A 23,566-nucleotide genomic window follows, 5' to 3' on the forward strand; every position below is an offset into this window, starting at 1 on the left:
AGTAAATAAGGTTGAGGTGATTTTGAATATTTAATAACAAATTCATTAAAAAATAAGACAATTTGCAATAGCTGAGGTATAAAGTGAATTAAGAAGACATGCTCAAGATGGCTGAGTTACCAGTCATGTAATGATGCTTCACATAAGAATGACATGCATGTCAACAATTCACCCACTAAAGTTTTAGAAGAGGGAAGGATGTAATATACTGCAGGGAAGTTAGAAATTCTGGCTTCCAGCTCTAGCCCTGTCAGAAATCTTTGGGCTTTGCCTTCCTCCTCTGCCATATAATCTCGTTCTGGCCCAACATTTCTTATCTCTAAATTCTCTGCCAGCTCTTAAATTGCATGAATTTTTTTTTCATATCAGAACTCCAGTCTGCAGCTGGTTTCTCTGAAACTATTATCAACTCCATTTATCCTTAAACTCGCTTAACCTCAATCCCTCCTTTCATTTTATATGAATAATTTTGTCTTCCCAAGCTCTCTTTTATTCTTCCCAACTATGAGTATTTTAGTCCTTTTTGCCTTTCTTTTTTCTACCCAGTAGGATGAAGGATGTCAGTACCTGTGGAATCCCATAGGTGAAGTCTTGAGACTATTTATTTACCTCAAATGTATGAACAGTATTTTATTCCTCTCCAGGGAGAAGCTAAAATATACAGAAAATTTGCCCAGTGAGCTATAAGCACCATACTGTAAATCCTGACTATAAGTAAAATGCAGCAAAAACAGTAGGTAAGTGGCTATTTTAAGCTTCCAGTCAAGGGTCTGTTATAAATCATAGTGTAAAATTAAGAATTAAAAAATTTGAAAATGAGTTTGATCCTACTTTGTCCTATTTCCAGTCATTTGGAAATGAGATAACATTAAATTGTGTAAGTCAAGAATAATAGATTTTAACCTAGTTTTACTTCTCAATCTTGATATTCGACACATACTGTATCTCCATTATAAGTATTTTGTTTATTTTTAGTGCTACCTAGAACAGGAAACATACAAATTTGGAGTCTAATGTAATTAGCCTACTAATTAGCTGGGCTTCCTTTCCTAGACACTTGAGTACTGAGAGAGACTTGTACCATTTTCTTGAGATTAGGGCCAATGTTCTATTTCCTTGTCATCTCTCTCAGAACACTTGGTACATTGTTTTACATGCAACAATTGTCTAAGGAATATTGACTGCCATGAAATCAGCGACTTAAGCAAATGTTATTAAGACAAGTTTGGTAAATGACATTTATCTTAGATCTGAAAAATTACAGCATGTTAGACTTTGGACAGGTGCTTAGAGACCATCTAGATCAGTGGTTCTCTAAGTGTTGCCTGAGGACCCCTGGAGATCCCTTTTCACGGTTCAGGAAAACCTTTCATAGGACCTGCAAGATCAAGATAACGCTGAGATGACTGCCTTTTCTACTGGTTGACACTTGCACTATTGGTGCAAAAGCAACAGTGGTTAAAACTACCAGTGTCTTAGCATGAATCAAGCAGTGGCACAAAACTGTTCTAAGAGTCACTGCATTCTTCGACATCACACACTAGCTGTGGAAAAAAGTTGATGCTGCAAGTGTAATGGTGAGGACTTCAGAAAGGTCATAGGCTACAAAAGCAATATACAAACATTGGTTGCATTTGTATATACTAGAAATGAAAAATACAAAAATGAAATTGAGACAATTCCATTCAACATATCATCAAAAAAAAATAAAATATTTAGGAATAAATTTAACTAAAGTATAAGACATGTTTGCTGAAAGCTACCAAATACTGGAGAAATCAAAGACCTAAATAAATGTTTTTGCATTGGAAGGATGAGTATTGTTAAGATGGCAATTTTCTCTAAATTCATCCAGAGTCAATACAATTCCTATGTAGATTCAAGGAAATTAGCAAGTTGATCTTAAAATTTATATAGAAATGTAAAGGACCCAGAATAGCCAAAAATTTTTTGAAAAAAAAAATCCAACAAAGTAGGACTTATAGTACCTGTTTAAAAAGTTACTATAAACTACAGTAATCAAGGCAGGATGGTATTGGCATAACAATAGACACATAAGTCATTGGACTAGAAAAGAAAAGACAGAAATAAACCCTTACATTTATCATCAATTAAGTTTTAACAAGGGTGCCAAGGCAGTTCTTTGAGGAGACGATAGTCTTTTCAATAAATGGTGTTGGGACAATTGGATATGTATATGAAAAAAGTGAACTTAGATGCTTACCTCATATACTACACAAAAGTTAATTGTGATCATAGATCTAAATGTAATGGCTAAAATTATAAAACTGTTAAAAAAACATAAGAGAATTTTTTTGTGATTTTGGCTTAGGCAAAGGTTTCGTAGATATGACACAGAAACATGTCCATAAAAGAAAAAAAATTGATAAATTGGATTTCATCAAAATTTTAAAATTTTGCTCGTCAAAAGATACCATTTAGAAAATGAAAAGAAAAGCTATGGAGTGGGAAAAAAATATTTGCAAATCATATATCTGATGAAGGATTTCCGTCCAGAATATGTAAAGAACTCCTACAATTAAAAAATGTAAGAGAAATAACATAATTAAAAAGAGTAAAAGATGTAAATAGACATTTCACCAAAGTAGAAATACAAATAGCTAAGTACGTGAAAATGAAAAATGCTCAGTATCATTCATCATTAAGGGAAAAGTATATTAAAGCCACAATGAGCTACCGCTACACATCATTAGAATAGCTATAATAAAAACGACTGACAATAATAAGTTGGTGAGGATGTGGAGAAATTGGAACCCTCATAGAATGCTGGTGGGAATGTAAACTGGTACAACCATTTTTTTGACACTGATATGATCCAGTGATATTATTCAGATTTCTCCCGTGTTACTCATTGATTTGTTTGTATTTATGCAATTTTATCACATGTGTAGGTTTGTGTATCGACCTCCAGGCAAGACATGGAATAGGTCCATCACCACAAGGACCCCTTATAATGACCTCTTATAACCACACTCCCTTCCCCTCTCCCTTGAACTCCCTAGCCCCTGGCAACCATTAATCTGTCCTCCATCTCAATAGCTCTGTCAGTTCAAGGATGTTATATAAATGGAATTCTAGTATGTAATCTTCTGAGATAGGCTCTTTTTTTCTCCCCACTCACCATGATTCCCTTGAGATTCATCCAAGTTGTTGTGTGTATCAATAGCTTGTTCCTTTTTATCACTGAGTAGTACTCTATGGAATGGATGTACCATAGTTTATTTAACCACTCACCCACTGAAGAACATCTGGGTTGCTTCCAGGTTCAGGCTATTACAAATAAAGCTACTATGAACATGCCTGAACAGGTTTTTGCATGAACATAATTTTCATTTCTTTGGCATAAATGCCCAAGATTGCAATTGCTGGGTCTTATGGTAATTGCATGTTTAGTTTTATAATAAACTTCCAAAGTCTTTTCTAGAGTGCTTCTACAATTTCTCAGTCTCACCAGTGATGTATGAATGATCCAGTTTCTTCTCATCCTTGCCAGTATTAAGTGTTGTCACTATTTTTAAAATTTATCCATCCTGATATGTGTGTAGTGATATCTCACCGAGGTTTCAGTTCTGCATTTCGCTAGTGGCTAATAATGATGAACATCTTTTCATGTGTTTATCTACCAGCTTTATATCCTCTTCAGCAAAATTTCTGTTCATGTTTTTTTGCCCATTTTCTGCCTGGATTGTTTGTTTTTTTGCTGTTGAATTTTGAGAGTTTTTAATATGTTCTAGAAACTACTCCTTTGGTTAGACATGTTGATTGCAAATATTTTCTCCCAATCTGTAGCTTGTTTTTTCATCCTGTTGATTGCAATTACTTTCTCACAGTCTGTAGCATGTTTTTTCATCTTCTTAAGAGGGTCCGTTGCAGAGTAAAAGTTTTAAATTTTGATGAGGTCCTATTTATCAGTTTTCTATAGATTGCGCTTTTGGTGTCAAGTGTAAGAACTCTTTAATTAGTCCTAGATCTCAAAGATTTTCTCCCTTTTTGTCCCTAAATTTTTATACTTCTACATTTTCATTTAAGTGCAAAGTTTAAGATTTAAAAAAATTTCAACGGTGGTAAAGTATACATAACATAAAATTTACCACCTTAACCATTAGTCATGGACCATGTATGTCTTTAGAAAAGAAGAGGTAGTCTAAACAGAATGTGGAGATCCACTGAGGGTCACAGAACCTAAAAAGTGATCAAATAACAGATATTAAGCCCTAAGGCACTTGCTTCTCTCCAGTTGTTCAATTATCCAAAGTTTCTGGCTAAGAAATAATACTTTATTAGACATGTTCAATTCTAGTGCCAGCTTTTTCTTCTGGGCCATTTCCACAAACTAAGTATTTATCACTTCATGAGAGTTAATCAGAGTTATGGCAAACAAGTAAAAATTTCCAAACCACAGTAGAGGTAGGATCGGGTCTATCAGCTGAGAGACTGCCTTATTATATCAGCCTGCAAACAGGGCCAATTTGAATTAGTGTCTCTGTAAAATTATAAATAGCTCCAAGTTCTGGTTCACATAATTGGAACTACAAATGTTGACTCCTCACATTCTGAGAGTCTAGGTTCCCTCCCTCTCTCCCTTCCTCCTTCCTTCCCTTCCCCCCACCCTTTCTTAAATATATATGAACTGTCTTGGGTGTGACTGCTGAATTACAGAGTGGCTAAAAGTAGAGTCCCAAGGATGGATCTCCATCACCCATCTTTGTCTTCTTTCTCCCATCCCTGAAGCTCCCCCTTCCTTCACCAACAATTTTAAAAGGTCTGATGTATACAAGTAATACCTGTGCCACAAAATCACATACACACATACACATAGTGTTAAAAAAGAAGGAACATGGACTATCTCATATTTTTTCCCACCTCCCCCTTTGTCTATGACATGGCCTTTCTGTCCATTACCAAATATATATTCCTTGAATTTTATAGCCCAGAGATAAAAATTCATCTATCTTTAGTTATGACTGTATAATTTAATTGTTCTGTCAAAGAAATATAAAATATAGTGATTTTCTGATCAAATAATTTCAAGTATGTAAATCTTTTATCTTTAAGATCTCCGGGGAGTACCTCTGTTTTTTTTTTTTTTTTTTCCTTTTGTTTGGGATTTCCCTAAAATAAATGGAAATGTCATCTTTACCTTGTTCTTTTTCTTGTTTAACTGCAACATGAATGGCTGCTCAAAGATCTAGCCTCCTGGTTCAGTGCTGCTATTAATTGCTTGAAAGACAATGTAATGGATGTCTCTAAGCACATGACAAAGAATTTAAAACTTCTTCAATTTTGATCAGAAAATGCATGACTTTTTCCAACAGGTTTCAAGGATACCCAGTTGCTACGACCTTCAAGGAGGCCAAGTTCAGATGTTTGCTAACATAAATGCAGAAGACAGAGGGAGGGTAGTAGCTGTTCATCTCATTTAAGTCAGCAGTCACCTCAGGAACAGGCTTACTATGTGTCACTGTGCCTAATGGGATTCCATGAGATAGCCCGTCTTTATTTTTTCATACAAAGATAATGACTTGAAAGATCAAGTGATTTATACAAGATCAGTCACAAACCATTTTAAAAAAGAAACATACTTTGATTTCTTGGGATTATGCCCATTTACTATTTTGGGTATTGTGGGTATAAGCCACTTAAGAACAATAAAGGTTATGAAGCCTTATTCCTATTTTTGAAGCTCAGACCTTGAGCTCTGACCTCCTATAGGACAAAATATAGGAGAATGAGAGGCGAGGATGAAAAGTAGGGCCAGGGGACTTCCCTGGTGGCACAGTGGTTAAGAATCCGCTTGCCAATGCAGGGGACACGGGTTCGAGCCCTGGTCCGGGAAGATCCCACATGCCGTGGAACAACTACGCCCGTGTGCCACAACTACTGAGCCTGCGCTCTAGAGCCTGTGAGCCACAACTACTGAGCCCACACGCCTAGAGCCTGTGCTCCCCAGCAAGAGAAGCCACTGTAATGAGAAGCCCGTGCACCGCAACGAAGAGTAGCCCCCGCTCGCCGCAACTAGAGAAAGCCCGAGCACAGCAACAAAGACCCAAGGCAGCCAAAAATAAATAAATAATAAACTTAAAAAAAAAAAAAAAGTAAAAAAGTAAAGCAGGGCCAGGGCAGCGGGTGAGATGCCGCAGGAGTGGATAAACTTTTTCTGTAAATGGCCAGATAGTAAATATTTTGGGCTTTGCAGACCATCTGGTATCTGTCGAAACCATTTATGTAAGCAATGGTTATGGCTGTGCTCCAATAGAACTTCATTTATAAAAATAGGCTTTGGGCCAGATTTGGCTCATGGCTGTAGTTTGCCCACCCCTGGGTCAGAGAATCAGACAGGATCAAGCCGAAGTGGTGAGTACTCAGTGCTTGCAAATTAGGCCCTGGGATATTACCTTAATGTGCACAACTTCCCCCTGGATTTACTTCTCCTACTTTACGGTAACCCAGGAGCTGGAGGCATTTTAAGGACACTCCATGAAACCAATAAAAATATTACTGTGAAGGTAACTATTTCCTCAGAACAAAAAGCAGGAAAAATTTCAACAAATCCTCTAAGTTTAAAGGCACAATCATAAGACTGCAAATCCCAGTGTTCACACATTTCACAAAGTTCTGAATACCTTCTTGGCAGTACGTATTCAGGGCCTTGTAAGACCGCCATTGAATTCCATTTAAAATCTACTCCGTGGTTTTGATACGTAAAATTTCTTTTTAGTGATGTTGCAATGCAAATTTTGGTGTTGATGTTAGGAAGGATTTTCTTTTAGATCTGTCTTCATATGCTACAATTTGGTAAATTTCTATAACAACCCTCCCTTACCATTTTGTCTTAGAATAATGTAGTAACCAGATTACAACTAAACCTCCAAGTTTTACCTAGCAACTGGCATCCCAAAATATGTCATTTAACCAAAATAACCTCATAGAGATTGTCTGGAAAATTTCATCAATCCAACTTAAACTCTCAGAACATTTACTGTCTGAAATCAGTGCTTTTTAATCTGTGTTTCATGGGGTGTTTTAAAGTTTTAAAATAAATGGCCATTTACTGCAGCAGTAATGGAAAATGCTGAAACCTAATTTTATTTCTGTGTCTCTTGAGACTAATTTGATTGATTTTGGTTTAGCTGTATATATTACTTTAGGAGGAGAGATGACAGTTTTTCTGTTTTCAAAGAAAATGTTAATAGGTGTTTTACATTCAAAATGTTATTTTTTTCAGTAAAATTGTGTTCAATGGTCTCAAAAATTTCAACAGAACACTGGACTATAAAATTCGCCTGGCATTCAGGCTAACTTGATGGAATATATGTATCCTCACACAGAATGCAAGCCAGTCAGAGGCATAGCTGTCCTAGATTTCTTTGTGTTTTCTATAGACACTTAGTAAATGTGTGAGTTGATTTGGGGATTATCCAATATGAAGGCAGATAATAGATTTGTTTGAAAGACCAAGAAGAATTATAATGAACAAAGTTCAGACATATGCCACACAAGCCTTTAGAGCTTTTAGAAAATAATTCCGTCTAGGAAATTCTGCCTAGTTCCCAGTACTGTACCATGCCCTGGTGGCTCTCCAAAATTACTGATCAAAATATAAAAGGATTATGATAAAGATTTATGTTAAAAGCATATATTTAGTATATAAATATATATGTTGATATTTAAGTATTCATGATCAAGATTTATATTAAAAGCATTTATTTAGTATATAGGTATATATGTTGATATTTAAGTGTTATATATATTTATATATACATGTTAAGTTTTATATATCTGTATATATTTATTTTTTTCAGGAATATATATGCACACAAAAAGATGCATGTGAGAATGTCCATAGATGCACTATTCATATGAGCTCAAAATTGGAAACTATTTAAATGCTTACCTAAGTAGAATGAATAAACACATTGTGGCATATTCAGACAGTGAAGTGCTATACAATAATGAGAATGAATAAGCTACAACTAAACTCAACAGCATGGGTTACTCTCACAAACATAGTGCTGATCAAAGGAAGCCAGACAGAAAAGATTATATGTCATATGGTTCCATTTACATAAAACACAAAAGTAGGCAAACAAATTCATGCTGTTAGAAGTCAGGAAAGTGGTTGCCTTGGGAGTTTGGGTAATTAGTGACCGAGGGACTTCTGGGTGCAGGTAATGTTCTGATTCTTGATCCGGTTACACAGACGTGTTCATCTGGTGAAAATTCATAGAGCTGACACTAAACGTACTTTTTTTTTTGCATGTATATTACACCTCAATAAAATGTCGAAAATGTTTACAAAGTATTATGGCTCTTAAATGATGTAACACTACCCTAAATTTTCATAGAATTACCTTCTATAAGAACATCAAGGGCCTCCCTGGTGGCGCAGTGGCTGAGAGTCCGCCTGCCGATGCAGGGGATACGGGTTCGTGCCCCGGTCTGGGAGGATCCCATATGCCGCGGAGCGGCTGGGCCCGTGAGCCATGGCTGCTGAGCCTGTGCGTCCGGAGCCTGTGCTCCGCAACGGGAGAGGCCACAACAGTGAGAGGCCCGCGTACCACAAAAAAAAAAAAAAAAAAAAAAAAAAAAAAAGAACATCAAATTTGCGGAAACAAAGGAAATAGGCAGAGAAACACAGCATTTGTGACATACATGACATCATTTTGAAAGAGAAACGCTGGAGTATTCTAAACATTTTTGTTTTGTGAAACTAAGCTAAAAGTTCACAGTGGCCAGATTTTTAAAAATACACACACATTCTACAGAATTGCTTTATCTGACGTAAAACTCATGTGGGATGGGGCATAGTATGCTATTCAATATTTGGCAAAGAGATGTGTGCCTGTTACCTTTTATATTTTGAAAGGAATGATTTTGGATATTTTGAACATGCTCAATATAGTTTGCTTTTAAAATTAGGGATATTAGGGACTTCCCTGGTGGTCCAGTGGTTAAGACTCCATGTTTCCAATGCAGGGGGCATGGGTTCGACCCCTGGTTGGGGGACTAAGATCCCACATGCCGTGTGGCATAGCCAAAAAAAAAAAATTAGGGATGTTAGTAAAGTTCCTTATTCAAATAGCTTCAGATTTAATGAAACTATTTCATTAAATTTCATTGTAAATTTTTTTAATTGAGGATTTCTAGCTTATTTTATTTTATTGAAGTATAGTTAATTTACAATATTACATTGGTTTAAGGTGTACAGCATAGTGATTCAGTAGTTTTATAGATTATACTCCATTAAAAGTTATTACAAAATAATGGCTATAATTCCCTGTGCTATACAATATATCCTTGTTGCTTATCTATTTTATGCATAGTAGTTTGTATCTCTTAATGCAATGCCCCTATCTCCCCCCAAACCACTGGTGACCACTAGTTTGTTTTCTGTATCTGTGAACCTGTTTCTGTTTTGCTATATACATTCGTTTTATAGTTTAGATTCCACAAATAAGTGATATCATACAGTATTTGCCTTTCTCTGTCTGACTTACTTCGCAAAGCATAATATTCTCTAGGTCCATCCATGTTGCCGCAAATGGTAGAATCTCATTCTTTGTTTATTGCTGAGTAATAATCCATTGTATATATACATACAACATCTCTTATTTTTTTTTAATTTATATTTATTTATTTATTTATTTATTTATTTTTGGCTGCATTGGGTCTCCACTGCTGCACGCAGGCCCTCCCCAGCCACGGTGAGGGCCACCCTTGGTTGTGGTGTGCGGGCCCCCCACTGCAGTAGCCTCTCTTGTTGCGGAGCACAGGCTCCAGGCTTGTGGGCTCTAGAGCACAGGCTCAGCAGCTGTGGCACACGGACCCAGCTGCTCTGCAGCATGTGGGATTCTCCTGGACCAGGGCCCGAACCCGTGGCCCCTGCATTGGCAGGCGGATTCCCAACCACTGCGTCACCAGGGAAGCCCTACAACATCTTTTTTATCCATTTATCTGCTTCCATACCTTGCCTATTGTAAATAGTTCTGCTATGAACATTGGGGTTGCATGTAACTTTTCAAATTAGTATTTTCACTTTTTCCAGATATAAACCCAGGGATGGATCATATGGTAGTTCTATATTTAGTTGTTTGAGGAACCTCTATACTGTTTTCCATAGAGGCTGCACCAATTTATATTCCCACCAACAGTGCACAAGTGATTGCTTTCCTCCACATCCTTGCCAGTATTTGTTATGTGTAGACTTTTTGATGATGGCCATTCTGACAGGTGTGAGGTGATCTCATTGTTGTTTTGATTTGCATTTCTCTAATAATTAGCAAAGCTGAATATCTTTTTATGTGCCTGTTAACATATGTATGTTGTCTTCAGAAAAATGTCTATTCAGGTTTTTGGCCCATTTTTTGATTGGGTTGTTTATTTTTTTGATACTGAGTTGTACAAACTGTTTATATATTTTGAATATTAACCCCTTGTTAGTCATATCATTTGCAACTATTTTGTCCCATTTCGTAGGTTGTCTTTTCATTTTGCTGATAGTTTCCTTTGTTGCACAAAAGCTTTTAAGTTTAATTGATCTCATTTATCCATTTTTGCTTTTATTTCTTTTGCCTTAGGAGATAAATCCAAAAACAGATTGCCATGATTTATGTCAAAGCATATTCTATGTTCTCTTCTAGGAATTTTATGGTTTCAGGTCTTACATTTAGGTCTTTAATCCATTTTGAGTTTATTTTTGTATATGGTGTGAGGAAATGTCCTAATCTCATTGTTTTACATATATTAATAGCTGCCCAGTTTTCTCAGCACAACTTATTGAAGAGACTGTCTTTTTCCCACTTTATACTCTTGCCTCCTCCTTTATCAAAGATTGATTGACTGAATATGTGTGTGTTTTTATTTCTGGGCTCTCTATACTGTTCCATTGATCTGTATGTCTGTTTTTGTGCCAGTACCATACTGTTTTGATTACTGTAGCTTTGTACAGTAGTATAGTCTGCAGGCAGGGAGGGTGATACCTCCAGCTTTGCTCTTTTTTCTCAAGATTTTTTTGGCAATTCAGGGTCTTTTGTGGTTCCATATAAATTTTAGAATTATTTGTCCTACTTCTGTGAGAAATTTCATGAGTATTTAGATAGGGATCACATTAAATCTGTAGATCGCTTTGGGTAGTATGGCCATTTTAACAATATTAATTCTTCCAATCCAAGAGCATGGGGTATCTTTCCCTTTCTTTGTATCATCTTAAGTTTCCTTCATCAGTGTTTTATAGTTTTCAGAGTATAGGTCTTTCACCTCCTTGGTTAAGTTTATTCCTAGGTATTTTATTTCTTGCTTCTTTTTAAATATCATTTGAGATATATTCCCAAATGTCATACATTATGCTTTCACATTACCCTTTTAATTCCTATGCATCTGGTCAACTCCTAAGGAGGAAGATCTAGAAATGCAACATTTAGTTTTATCAATAAAACCAGATGTTTGTACCCCAACCGAAACCTTGGGATAGCCATAGACACTCACTTTTCTATCTCATGCCACAAATTGCCTAGCCTTTCCAATGATAACTGGATGAGACACCAGTTTGGCAAAAAGTGTTCCTCTGAGCAGATAAGTAGATGTATATGTCTAGGCAATCAGTCCATCAAAGAACTTAACATTTCTTTTCATTTTTAAAAAATTTTATTTTCTGGCTCCCTTCCATCAGTTGATCTCACCAACATGACAATGAGTATGGAATACAAAAATCTGTTTGACAGATGTTTCCATGCAATCTGCAAGACTTACAACATGAATGCTATTCTGGAGAGCAACCTCTGTTTCATACACATCTTCCTTTATAGTGTGTCACTTCTGTCTTAAATAAGCAACTAAAGAAGTATTGGGTTTAATGCAGGAGAGAAAAGGGGATGACTATTTTTGAACACAGTCTTTGAAAATATATTTCTGTACTAAGGAGGACATCTGGATGACTATCAAGTTTGCCTTATGAGGCATATGGAAGAGAAGCAGTGTGGCAGCTTAGCTAACAGCATGGCCTCTGGGATCAGACTGGATCCAAATCCTGGCTCTGCAACTCGCTAACTGTGTAGCCTTGAGGCCATTCCTTAAACACCATGCCTCAGTTTATTCATTTTCAGGCAACAGTCATATAGGATAAGTTTACTGTGAGTATCAAAAGAGTTAGCTTGGTACAGAGTAAACAGTAATTAGGCTTTAGGTCATGTTATAAATTGGTATACATAACATACTTTAAGACTGCATATTTTTCCTTCATCGATTCAGGAAATGCTTCTCAGCACAGTAGCCAGAATGTTTTTGTTAAAATGTAAACCAGGGGCTTCCCTGGTGGCGCAGTGGTTGAGAGTCCGCCTGCCGATGCGGGGGACGTGGGTTCGTGCCCCGGTCTGGGAGGATCCCACATGCCGCGGAGCGGCTGGGCCCGTGAGCCATGGCCACTGAGCCTGTGCTCCGGAGCCTGTGCTCCGCAAGGGGAGGGGCCACAGCAGTGAGAGGCCCGCCTATCGCAAAAAAAGAAAAAAAAAGTAAACCAGATCATGTCACTCATCTCCCCATAACCCTCCTTTTTTAAAAAAATTAATTTATTTATTTTTGGCTGCTTTGGGTCTTCATTGCTGCGCACGGGCTTTCTCTAGTTGTGGTGAGTGGGTGCTACTCTTCATTGCAGTGCATGGGCTTCTCATTGTGGTGGCTTCTTGTTGCGGAGCACGGGCTCTAGGCACGTGGGCTCAGTAGTTGTGGCACGCGCGCTCAGTAGTTGTGGCTCGCGGGCTCTAGAGCGCAGGCTCAGTAGTTGTGGCACACAGGCTTAGCTGCTCCGCGGCATGTGGGATCTTCCCAGACCAGGGCTCAAACCTGTGTCCCTTGCATTGGCAGTTGGATTCTTAACCACTGCGCCACCAGGGAAGTCCTGCTCATAACCTTCTAAAACTTCCTATCTCACTCAGAGAAAAAGGCTAAAGGCTTTATAAAGGTGTATACATAGGGTGACCACGCTTCCTATTTATTCCAGGAATATTGGTTTATGCCTATTGTCCAGGTGCAATTATTGATAGTGTCTACTTTCACTCTCAAAGCATCTTGGTTTGGGCAATAAATTATATGGTCACCTATTGTTAGGCCCCACGTTATCTGTTTCTCCCTATCACCTGCCCTACCCCAGAATCCCTGTGATCTCATCTGTTACTATTCTCTTCCTCCCACTCAACCACCATGGTTTCCTTGCTGCTCCTTTAACCCTCCAGGCACATTCCTGCCTCTGGGCCTTTGCACTTGCCATTTCCTCTGGCTGGATGCTCTCACTTTGGATAGTGGCATGGTTTGCTCCTTTTAAGTTCTAGTTTTTATTCAAGGTCACCTTGTATTGAGTTCTTCTTCAGCCACTCACACTAAGATGAATACCCTCTTCCTCTTCTTTTATTTCTCTTCCCTATTTTACTTTTCTCCTTAGCAGTTATCTCACATACTATATATTTACTTGCCTGTTGTCTTGTTCTTCTACTAGAATGCAAACTCCACGAAGACAAGGATGATTGCTTTTCTTCACTGCTATTTCCCCAGTAACTGGTATATAGTAGGAGCTCAATAAATATTTATGAATGAATAAATGAAGAACATTCAGAGAAGAGAGACATGATGTAACTGAGTAACCAAATGGCCAATCAGTTGCCCATCCACATTATTTTCTAGTATAAAATTTGATCTAAAAAATATTGGGTTGGCCAAAAAGTTCAGTTGGGTTTTTCCGTGAGATGTTATGAAAAAACAAAATGAACTTTTTGGCCAACCCAATAATAGGACTCCCGTGTTTAAGATAAGTGTTATGAGAAGCATGATTTGAGTAAATTCTGTTATCTATCCTAGTCTCCAAGTAAGTCATGATGGCAAAAAACGTGGATGAAACTTTTAGAGAAGTTTAAATTATACAAAGCAACCTCTAAATTTGCACATCCACAAAAATGGTATTAAATCTGAGGGCACACTTGATTTTTCTTCTTGAGTTCAGGAACACTGGGGATTTCAAACCTTCCAAATTTAAATAAATATTTTAGAGCATGTGGTTTTGTAAAATCTTTGATGTTCAAATTTAAAAATAAGGCTATCAAATATTAACATTGAATGATAGTTCAGTTCTATTATTGAGTTTAATTTCAACTATTAACTTTATAATGAAGGAAAGTTTTTCCAAGAAAAACTAGACCTAGTTAAAAATAAAACTGTAGCTATAGAAAGCAGTTACTCTAGCTCTCAAGAGAATACGGTAGCTCCAGAAAGCAGTTGTAGAATTTCTGGCTGTATATCAAATTTATTTTGACAGAATTTCTTAGAACATTCCTTATCTAACCACTCTAGTCTTCAAATCAACTTCAGAGACAGTAAACTTCATACCTCTTTCATTTCAGTTCACACACGCTTTACACGAACTGTATAAACTTTGTATGATAATAAAAAAATAACACTCACGTGCTAGCAACTCAAAAGATAAAGACACTATAGAAATATTTCAGAATAAAATAGCCAGGACATCTGCTTTTACTGCACACAGTGCTGGAATTACTGCAACATTACACACACACACACACAGTGTATATGTGAAAATTCTTTTCTCAAAAGTAAAACATTTATGCATCACTATTTAAGTGAAGTTTAGAATACAGCAACCTCTTCTGTGATCTGAAGTGTCTGATGGAGGAATATCTTCAGCCACGATGCTTTATACAGCCTAACACCTTCCTAATGAGAAGGGGACTGAATCCATCTCTCCCTCCTCAGCCATGGGAACGATCTTGCAGTTACGGATGGTTTCCATCCCCCATCACTGAAACGGGAATAACTGTGCTGTGAACCAAATGCTGAGGGTTAGCCCAGTAACCTCACATGAGAATAATTACTTAACAGGACCATGAGAGAAAGCAATGAGGTTCCCAGACACAGGAAACGAAAAGTCAGAAGGGGAGGTAGAGTTGGAGAGGGTTCTGAAGCCTTTCCAGACAGCAACTTCCTTATAACAAACAGCAAGTTGGGTAATAAATGTATCACTCTGTTATTTTATATGTACATATATCCTTAAGTCAGCTGGTTAGCATAATGAACTTTTGCAATGTGCTTGTGTTTTAGCCATGCTAGAAAATCAACATATTTCCTGTTCTCTAAATTAGTAACTAAAATCTTTTGTGATATGAATGTTCTTTTTTTTTTTTTTTTTTTTTTTGCGGTACGCGGGCCTCTCACTGTTGTGGCCTCTCCCATTGTGGAGCACAGGCTCCAGATGAGCAGGCTCAGCGGCCATGGCTCAGGGGCCCAGCCGCTCCGCGGCATGTGGGATCTTCCCAGACCGGGGCACGAACCCGTGTCCCCTGCATCGGCAGGCGGACTCTCAACCACTGCGCCACCAGGGAAGCCCTGAATGTTCATTTTGATATTCCAAATCACTTGTAGGTTTAATATTTCAATCAAAACCACAATTAAAACTATGCTCAAAGAATGCATATTGCACAGAAATCTTGAAAAGTGACTCTTCAATTGGTTATATGTACTGGAGAGAGAGGAAATTAAACAATATAATTCTGGAACCATAGAACAAGAACTCTTGACTTCTAAAGACAAAGGGACAAGGGGAAAACAATCCTGTTATGTGTCACTCAAGGTTGACAGATTTTTCACAGATTTATGGACCCTGAGACATCCCTGGTTTGCAGGAAAAAAGTAGAGTTCAGTGAATTCAAAAGGCAAGTCTGCCTTTAGATCTGGAATTGCATGGGAGAAAAACATTCTTACAGAGGCAAATAGAGTATTTGAGCAAAATGAGTATTTTGCTCATGCATCAAATATTTTGAAAGCTGGGCACAGTGCTGGATGTGGAGATACAATGATAAATGAGAATCATGGCAGTGTGCCTCAGGGGACTTGCAGTCTAGTGGGGCAGACAGGCAAGCGAATTGGCAGGGACAACAGAGCGTGTGTTAGATGCTCTTAGGGGGTTACTAGAGGGTGTCATGGGAGCACATGAGAAAGGCACTGACCTAGTCTATGTTAGGGATACTTGCCAGACAAAGAGATGCTTCAGCTGAGATCTGGAGAATAAAGTGGAATAAGCCAGAGAAGGCATGAGGGAAAATATTCAAGGTGGAAAGATCATCTTGGTACTCTTGGTTAGCTGGAGTGAAGAGGGGTAGATGAAAAACATGAAGAGAGAGGTGCCTGGAGATGAGGTAGGGTCAGAGCTATCTAACAAGCCACGATGAGCTGGAGTGCAATGTACCTTCAAGGGACAGAGAGCTTGGTGAAGGGACACATTTTCTCTCTTAAAATTCAGGGAATACAGTTTCTATACCTAATTTTACGATTATAGCGCTATTACTGGAATACCTGAGAAAGGCCTGTTTTTATTTGCTTGATGCTGAGTAAAAGGCAAACATCTATCACATATGCAACGGTGTGTAATTGGATCAGCTTGGGGGAGTAGTATGTGCAGACCACAGATAATACCCTGTGCCTTGTCTGTAAACAAAGAATCCCTCTGACAAATCAACATCATCATCATCATCAATATTTTAATTTGAAGGCCTCAGAAAAATTTGATTACAAGTATATTTTAGTGCTCCCTTCAGGAGCACATATACTAAAATTGGAATGATACAGAGAAGATTAGCATGGGTCCTGGGCAAGGATGACATGCAAATTTGTGAAGTGTTCCCATATTTTTTACTTATCTATGAAACAGAAACAGACTCACAGACATAGAGAACAGACTTGTGGCTGCCAATGGGGAGGGTGAGTGGCGGAGGGATGCAACGGGAGTTTGGGGTTAGCAGATGCAAACTATTATATACAGAATGAGATAAACAAGGTTCTACTGTACAGCACAGGGAACTATATTCAATATCCTGTAATAACCTATAATGGAAAAGAATATGAAAAAGAATATATATATAAATGAATCACTTTGCTGTACACCAGAAACTAACACAACATTGTAAATCAACTCTACTTCAATTAAAAAAAAGAAGTTAATTTTAATCATATCAAAAAACATTAATTGAACAGCTACTATATTTGAGACATACAACTTATATGTTGTGATATGTGTTTATCACAACATATATATGTGTTTCTTGATGTGTCAAGAAGCAACTTTTGTATGGCTGCCCCAACAGGATGGATCCCAGTTGCACAAGATGTCAAAGGCTGTGTGAATATGGAGATAAACTGGCTTTGTGTGAATGTCTCTGGTTTCCACATTGCTCAGATCCTCTGCCAGAGCAACATATTGGGAATCTTGGCTTTTCATTGCAAAATATTCCTGATAATTTCATACAGAAATTTTGTTTATTTTTCATCATTGTCCTCAGGAAGAGGTGGTTGCTTAGAGTGGACTAAAGTAGTCAACAGCTGATTACTGGATGTATCACTGGCTTCTTCGTTTGTTCTCAGAGATCTGCTTTACCCCACACACTAAGTGGAGACATTATTCATCTACAGTATTATCTATGATGTCACTGGTTCCAACTCCCTGCTGTGCTGACATTTCTATGTCAAGTCATTGGACTCAACTGCCTCTCTCTTCCCATGGCCATCATTCTCATCCTCTCCATTCTACTTCTCTCCTACATATATTTCTCCACACTTCTGTTTCTACTTAAGAGGCTAAGGTGCAGTGGTTTATGGGCATATCCGTGTGCACTTCTGGGTGACGGTTATCTTGAAAGCACATGACACCAAGCTTTGGCCCACCCATGCACAAACATCACTTTTAGGGTTTCCACTCTATTCAAAATTAAAACCCATCTCCCTATAGATGACACTCTAGGGCATAAATAAATCATTAAAGAATATGATTATTAAATTCTATACTTCTAATCTATATTGGCATTTAGTCACTGGGGGGCATTTTCGGATTCTAAACACAGATACAATGCTTTAATTATTTTGCCATTGTAATGAAAGTAAATATTTTATATACAGATTAACCTACTTGCGTAACTTTTTGCATTCCTTGAAAATTCAGGATATCAGATAGTGTAATTTCTTGACAAATTGAATCCATCATCAGTTTAGGTTACAAGTGTGAACATTTGAAAGGGTCTACTAACTCCTTTTCTTTCCTCTCTCCTGGTTTTGTCAGTCTGCTCATGAAATTAATGGTATGTTTTTTGCACAATTCCAAATTAGAGTAAGCCTTTGATAAATAATACCGTTTCTTTAACATTGCCATTTGAAAACCAAGAAGGTAATTGGCATTTATTTGCATCTTTTGGTGCCTTCTGTTTTACATTTTATTGTCTCAGACTGTCCGATTTTTATCACCAGGTAGTGTATGTATGTATGTGTGTGTGTGTGCATGTGCACGAGTGTAAGCAAGGGCTAGAGGAATTTCTCTCCACTTTCTGGGTTATTTCTTCTCTATGAAATGTATATAACTCCAGACCTAATTCATTTTTTAATTTAGGATCTGTACATGCTTCAGCAGCAGCAATTCGGCGACTATATCCAGCCTCTCTGAGAATGACATTTAGTGCAGAGAATGTTACTTAGGGGTAGTGATGACATTTGGACAAGAGCTGCACATGCGTGTTAGGAACCAGTAAGAAGCAGGAGCTCTTGGGGGTTTCTGAGCAGAGCAGCACTCGATAAGTACAAGCAAAGTCCAGTACAGCCTGGCAGAAGAAATCCTGAAGCTCTAGAGATCAACTAGGAAACTTGGAAATTCAGATGTGTAGTGAACCCCTCTTCCATGCCCACAGACGATCCAAAGCTACCCAGCACTAGCTGCATGGGATAATGACAGAACAGAAACAGCCTAGCCATCTGATATACTTGCTGCATTGATTTTCAGTTGTGTTTTACAGCATATCAATATATGAAACAGTTTCAGTACAACTCTTTCAAAGTGAGAGAAAGATAATAAAATGTGACTAGAAAGAACACTTTATCATGTGCTCTCCTTTTTCTTGTAATATAACTACAGTCTAATCAGCAAGTCTCACTTGCCCCAAGATTCAATCTTCATACTACTTTCACTCACTCTGACTCTAACCTAGCTCAGTGCAACGTTCTCCCTCTGGGGACACCTTAAAACTGAGTCTAAAGGCAATTGATAGAATTGTTAAACACAACGACCTGTGTGATTTGAAAACTTATCTTTCTTTGATGAACATAGCAGATCCTTTAAACCATTCTTCTTTCAACCTAATTCTAATAATAGGGGAGATAAAGAAGCTTCATGCATCCCTTTAATAGAATGTTCTTCAAGTCTATGCATTTTTCATCAGTACCTAAACGTAATGGTAAACTGAGACTGGATGGCTACTACTTTGCCCTGCAATGCAGAGGTAGCTTGACATGGTCAGAGGAATCCACAGGTCTGATATATGAGACTCCAAAGCATCAGACTCTTAGAGCAGGAGGCAGCTGTGGAGAAAAGGCATGAGGACCTAGAGCACACATTGCTTAGAAGGATTTCTCTTGACTCTCCTGGGCAGAAGTCAGAGAAACAGTAACATCTTATGGTTTCCTAACCTAGAGGAATGGACTGCCAGGAGGAAGTAGAAATAACGCTCAAATATTGTGAGGCTTTTCTGTTTGCTCCAATGCTTTTCTCTTTTCCTCTGGAAGAAGATTGAAATGACTAAAGAGTATTTCTTTCTTTAACCCCAAAGGTTTACTTTCTAAAATTAATGTTGGTTAAAGGACTCATTACATGAGTTTTAGAAAAACAGGAATTATACAAATGTACTCCTGCTATGAAAAAACACATCAAACTGTCCACGTTGTTGAGAACTACAATAAGGTATATAAAGTATTGGATTCCCAAGATGGAAGAATCATAAGGTCAAATAAGGAAGTGTCAGTTTTTGTCCATTGCTGTATGAATGTAAAACAAAGTTTTATTGGAATTTTCACCGAATTTGGAGATATTTCAGATGATCTGACTTAAAACGTTGCTACGGAATAGAAATGAAGTTTAGTCTCATGAATAGAAGGTAGCACCTCAAAGAGATAAGCAAGTCACCTTCTCAGCAGATATGGTTATGTCAAAAGCTGCTTTTGCACATGGTCAAATGGGAATTATTAATCAGAGATGGTTATGTTATTTTCCTGAGCCATAATGGGTTGGTTAACTAGTTGTGTAAGTGTGAACAATCAATGTTTAATACTCCACACCATGATTGTGAATGAGGCATGTCAACATTTTCAAATCTCTTATTAAAGAGAGATGTCCCGAGGAAGTCATGTTGAGTATGTGTAATATTTCACTAAGAGAAAATCAAAAACTTTTGAAAAGAAAAAAAGTTCTGTAGCATATGCTAAATATTTAAAATTATTTACATATTTTCAATTTTGCCTCCTAATTTGTTTCTGAAATCCTGCTTTGAGTTCAAATAGAAAACACATGTATTCATGCTCTTCTGTGGAAAGAGATGGTATGTGATTTAAAAATTTTTTCTTTTTTAAAAATTTTTGGCCATACTGCGTGGCATGTGGGATCTTAGTTCACCGACCAGGGATTAAAATCATGCCCCCCGAGGTCACCACTGGCCTGCATTGGAAGGTGGAATCTTAACCACTGGACCGCCAGGGAAGTCCCTTAAATTTTTATTTGTTGTCTAATTTCCCCAATTTTGCAAACAGTGTATTGGAGTAATTTTGAGATGATTTTTCCTTGTAATATTCAAATTTTTCACCATTGTTTTCATCTTTATGGTTAGACCACTGCTTTTTCTGGTAGGCTAGTATCATTTCACCACAGTTGGAGTGTATCTATTTGAAACCAAGATGCTACTATTTCACTTAAAACTAATCACGTTTTCAACTGACAAACTTTCCATTTCAAGTCATATTTCAGAATATCCTTGCTCAGAATAGTTTTGTTTCTACAGATAATACATAGAAGACAAAAAACTAAAGGCTGAGGAAAGTGCTTTCCCTGTGCTAGGAATAAAGACATTCTAAAACATCTGACACAGATGATGAAATTTCATTTGAATTTTAGCTCACTTGAATTCTTGCAGCAATTTCCCCCACACAACCACTAGACCAAATATGGAATAACTAATTCCTTTTGGCTTTAGTTGTTTTGGTACTAACTAGTCCCTAGAGCAAGGTGATCACACCAACAGTGGGTGAGTTCTCTTCCTCTCCCACTCAGGCTCTAACTTTGATTGTCCTTGGATCCTTGTTGCCTAGCTCTGCAGCAGGCACACAGTAGATGCTCCATGAATGTAAGCTGAAGCAATGCGGGAGGCAACAGTAAACTGATGCTTTTAGTAATGCTGCTCAGTGAGGTCACCACTGGCCTGCCATCTCGTGCACCCGTTATCCCTAAGTTGCCCTAACTGCGGAAGCCAGCATGACCTTTGTCTTCAATCATCCAGACAGTCAAAATAAAATAAGCCCTTCTCATTTCAAGCTATACTATGGATATCGGGCTTCCGAATAGCATCACGTTGAAAAGGTAACCGAAAGTGAAGATAAATTTATTTTAAGTACTTTTTGGGCTCAGCAGGTCCTACCCTGGAAATGGAATGTCAGAAAAATCCAGTGATCTGCCCCAGATTGCCCATCTACCCAGCAAGCTCACGGCTGGCATGAGAATCCTATTCATGCAAGACCATGACTTTGAAGAGTCATCCCTGAAATACTATTTTGTTAACAATTAAGTTAGAAAATCAGTGTCACATTTAACAAACAATAAAAATTTCAAATGTCACCCAGTTTTAAGAGAGCAGAAATGGCTCTCAGTAAAAACACAGACTGAAATTCCAAAGGACAGAAAAGTCTTCAGCACCTCTCTCAACTGTGGAATCAGAGCATATGTTCCAACCTGCAAATGCATTTGTGGTTACTTCCTACCTTAAATACATTGATAGGGAGATCAATGACCACATAGATAAGGTCTCCGAGGGCAAGGCTGGCTATCAGTGCGTTGGGGCCATTCCTCATGCACTTGTTCTGGTAAATGATCCTGAGCAGGGTTGCATTCCCCACCATTCCCACGATGAAAATAGTACACGATATCACAGTGTTAATGTATTTGAAAGCTGAAGTAATCTTAGTCTGCTGTGGGCAATAGTTGTGCATTGAGCCATTGTTGGGGAGGGCCAAATTCGTGGGTCTATGTGTGGTAACCATGAAGCTGAGTTCTGTCCCACGAAAAGTGGTGAAATCGTCCACATGGGTGCTTAGATTTGTGCTGTAGCTCTCAGGATTATCACTGATGACACATCCAACCAGCGCCAACCCAAACAACACCCTGAGGCAAAAGGTTTCCATCTTGATGCAAATTTGAGGTAAGGTCTCTTATTCTTTTGCTTTGACACCCTTTTATTTTTTTTTCTACCTGAAAAGAGAAAAAATAATTTTGGTTACAAAATCTAGCTGCCAATAAGACTGTAGTCAATGACAATTACTGCTTCAATTAAAAAAGCAGGATGTATCTGGTAATTAGATAAGATATATCTGTGTCAGGTTACCCCATGGAAGAACAAAAGAAGAAAAGATCAAAGCTCTACTAGGGCAAGTTTCATCTCTGTATCCTGCCTCTGTCTCTGTCTCTGTCGCTTTTGTCCATAGCTATAATTACATCTAGATTATAATATGAGGACATGGCAGTTTTTCCTTCAAGTAGTAGAGAAGAAGTTACATTACACCTAGGCTGATAGCCTGAATTACAAAAAATCTTCACGAGTTGAGATAACAATATTTTAGTTATTTTTTTCTCCATTACACCTAGGCTGATAGCCTGAATTACAAAAAATCTTCACGAGTTGAGATAACAATATTTTAGTTATTAATGGAAGAGAAAAGACATTATATGCTGAGTGAAAGTTATGTAGTATTAAGGTATAAAATCACCAAATTCTATAATTAACAATTCAGTATTCCAACATGTGTGTTGTTTTGCCAATGGCAAATAATGAACATGAGAATAACATGCAGCTCAGGTAGCCATTTGAAGTGTTATGAAATGTTCATTTAAAAACAGAACTCTGATTAACACCATCAATACATTTAACAATCTTAGTCATTTAAAATTGAGATAGTTGATAAAGACAAAATATTTATTTTATTGAAAACCTAGATGATACTGTGTACAATCAACATCTTCTGACAAGAGTTTTTCTGCTTTTCCATTTGTCAGAAATTATTATGAGGATATTTGCCAATGAATGAAACTAGGAGTCATAGACTTTCTCAGGCCAGGCATACTATTTGGTTTTCCAAACATCCTTTATACATCCTTTAAACATCCTTTATAGCTACATTGATTATGACCAGTCACTGTGCTGAGCACTTCACATGCGTGATGACCTATAATCCGTACAATGACCCTCTGAAGCAGATACATGGTTCCATTATAAACACAGGGAAACACAAGGTCAAGTACCTTGTCAAGGCCATAGCTGGTGTGGTGCCGCTGTGATTCAAAGGCAGGTTAGTCTGACTTTGAGCCTGAGCTCTTAACCACTAGACTGAACCGTCTCTCATTCTCATGACTTCTTAGCATCTAAAGTGTTTTAACAATGTTTCCAGCGTTTTGAAGAAGCAATAGACTTTGGAGGTT

General features: G+C 37.7%; 1 protein-coding gene across 2 annotated transcripts in view; it reads right to left on the reverse strand.

Annotated features, from left to right (window-relative positions):
- Window positions 1-22,287, reverse strand: part of EDNRA (endothelin receptor type A) — a gene marked incomplete at both ends in the record, with an annotated part of 57,897 nt that extends 35,610 nt beyond the window's left edge. Inside the window, one exon of one of the 2 annotated variants that reach the window (XM_079698391.1) lies at window positions 21,856-22,287. In XM_079698391.1, coding sequence (XP_079554517.1) covers window positions 21,856-22,275 — 420 coding nt within the window. The remainder of the gene's footprint in view (window positions 1-21,855) is intronic. The other variant, XM_079698390.1, reaches the window with a different exon arrangement.
- Window positions 22,288-23,566: the final 1,279 nt, after the last annotated feature.

Source organism: Hyperoodon ampullatus (genome assembly GCF_949752795.1).
Source record: "Hyperoodon ampullatus genome assembly, chromosome: 1".
Taxonomy (NCBI): Eukaryota; Metazoa; Chordata; class Mammalia; order Artiodactyla; family Ziphiidae; genus Hyperoodon; species Hyperoodon ampullatus.